The sequence below is a fragment of the Apaloderma vittatum genome, unplaced genomic scaffold (assembly GCF_000703405.1).
Source record: "Apaloderma vittatum isolate BGI_N311 unplaced genomic scaffold, ASM70340v1 scaffold24352, whole genome shotgun sequence".
Lineage (NCBI taxonomy): Eukaryota > Metazoa > Chordata > Aves > Trogoniformes > Trogonidae > Apaloderma > Apaloderma vittatum.
Window position 1 is genome coordinate 1 of NW_009705579.1, and position 1,446 is coordinate 1,446.

The 1,446-nt window shown below is 61.7% G+C and overlaps 1 protein-coding gene across 1 annotated transcript in view; it reads left to right on the forward strand.

The window, feature by feature from the left end:
* Positions 1–26: 26 nt before the first annotated feature.
* AANAT (aralkylamine N-acetyltransferase) overlaps positions 27–1,446 on the forward strand; it is a gene marked incomplete at its 3' end in the record, with an annotated part of 1,742 nt that continues 322 nt past the window's right edge. The window contains exons 1-2 of the mRNA XM_009865490.1: positions 27–183; positions 962–1,172. Of these exons, the coding sequence (XP_009863792.1) occupies positions 27–183; positions 962–1,172 (368 nt within the window). The remainder of the gene's footprint in view (positions 184–961; positions 1,173–1,446) is intronic.

Sequence of the window (1,446 nt, forward strand, 5' to 3'; positions counted from 1 at the left end):
CAGAGCAGAGCGGGAGGGGGAGGAGGATGCTGGCACTCAGCGCGTTGCCCTTCCTGAAGCCGGTCCACCTGAGGTCCCCCCGAAGCTCGCCCGGGGGCCAGCGCCGCCACACACTGCCCGCCAGCGAGTTCCGCTGCCTCAGCCCCGAGGACGCCATCAGCGTGTTCGAGATCGAGCGGGAAGGTAAGGGGCTGCCCCAGGGGGGGTCCTGTCTGGTGGCATTGGCCAGAGATGCCCTGTCCCCTCCTTCCAGCAGTGCCTCGTGCTCCTTGGGGCCATGTCGTGGTGGCACAGCCCCCATGCAATGCCCTCCTGCGTGACGAGGGAGGGAGCCAGCGGCCATGACTTCTGGCCAGGCCACCACAGGCTCCTCCACGAGGCGGGGGCGGCTGTGATTAAGGAGGTGGGGAATCACGGTGCCCCCAGCCCAGCCAGCTGCCCAGGGCTGGTGTGGTTTGTGGTGATGCTGGAGCAGGACCAGCAGCTTTCCCAAAACAGAGACAAGCAGACAGGAGAGGGGGAAGGTGGGACGAAGGACACAGTGCTCAGCCTCCTATCACACGGGGGGACTTTGAGGTGCACCCCCAGGAACCTCCCCCCCGCCTCCATCCCAGGCACCCCCAGCTCCCCTCAGCCAGACTCACCAGTCCATTTCTCCCTCCTCTCCCAAGGGCAGGCACGGAGGTGCCAGGAGGGAGGGTTCATCTCAGCACCCGCTGCTGTAGCCAGGGAATCAGCAACAAGAGCAGGGAGCCAGGCCCTGGGCTGCTGCTTCTGGAGGGGCAGAGCTGCTCCCTGGAGCCATCGATGCCCTTTGAGCTCCTTCAGGCCAAGCAGGCAGCAGGCCACTTGCCATCTCTCCTGGCTGTGTCCCTCTTTCTCCCTACACCAGTGCTGGGGTGTTTTCCGGGTGTGGGTGTCCTCGGTCCCGCTTGCTGTGCTCACCACCGTCCCCTTGCAGCCTTTATATCTGTCTCTGGGGACTGTCCCCTCCACCTCGATGAGATCCGACATTTTCTGAACCTGTGCCCGGAGCTCTCCCTTGGCTGGTTTGAAGAAGGGCGGCTTGTAGCATTCATCATCGGCTCTCTCTGGGACCAGGATGGGCTCAGCCAGGTAAGAGCCGTCCCTGTTCTTCCCCGCTCGTGCATTGGGAAAGTCACTGCCAGAGCCTGGGGCTGAGGAGAAGCTCCCTGGAGCTACTCACCACCAAGTCTGCTCTCGAGACTAACTAGCACAGGGCTGCTCTGGTGGAAATGAACTTTCCCAGTAATTAATTTCACTGATGTCGTTTAAAAGATATGCCAAGGAATTCCCCTCACTGCTTGTTTTAAAATTAAAAACTCTCCAAGGACGATGAGGAGCAGGTGAGGGGGCTGGCAGCGGGACCCTTGGCCACTCTGGGGGAAGATGCGAACCCTGGTTTATGTGGGTGGGGAACCAAAG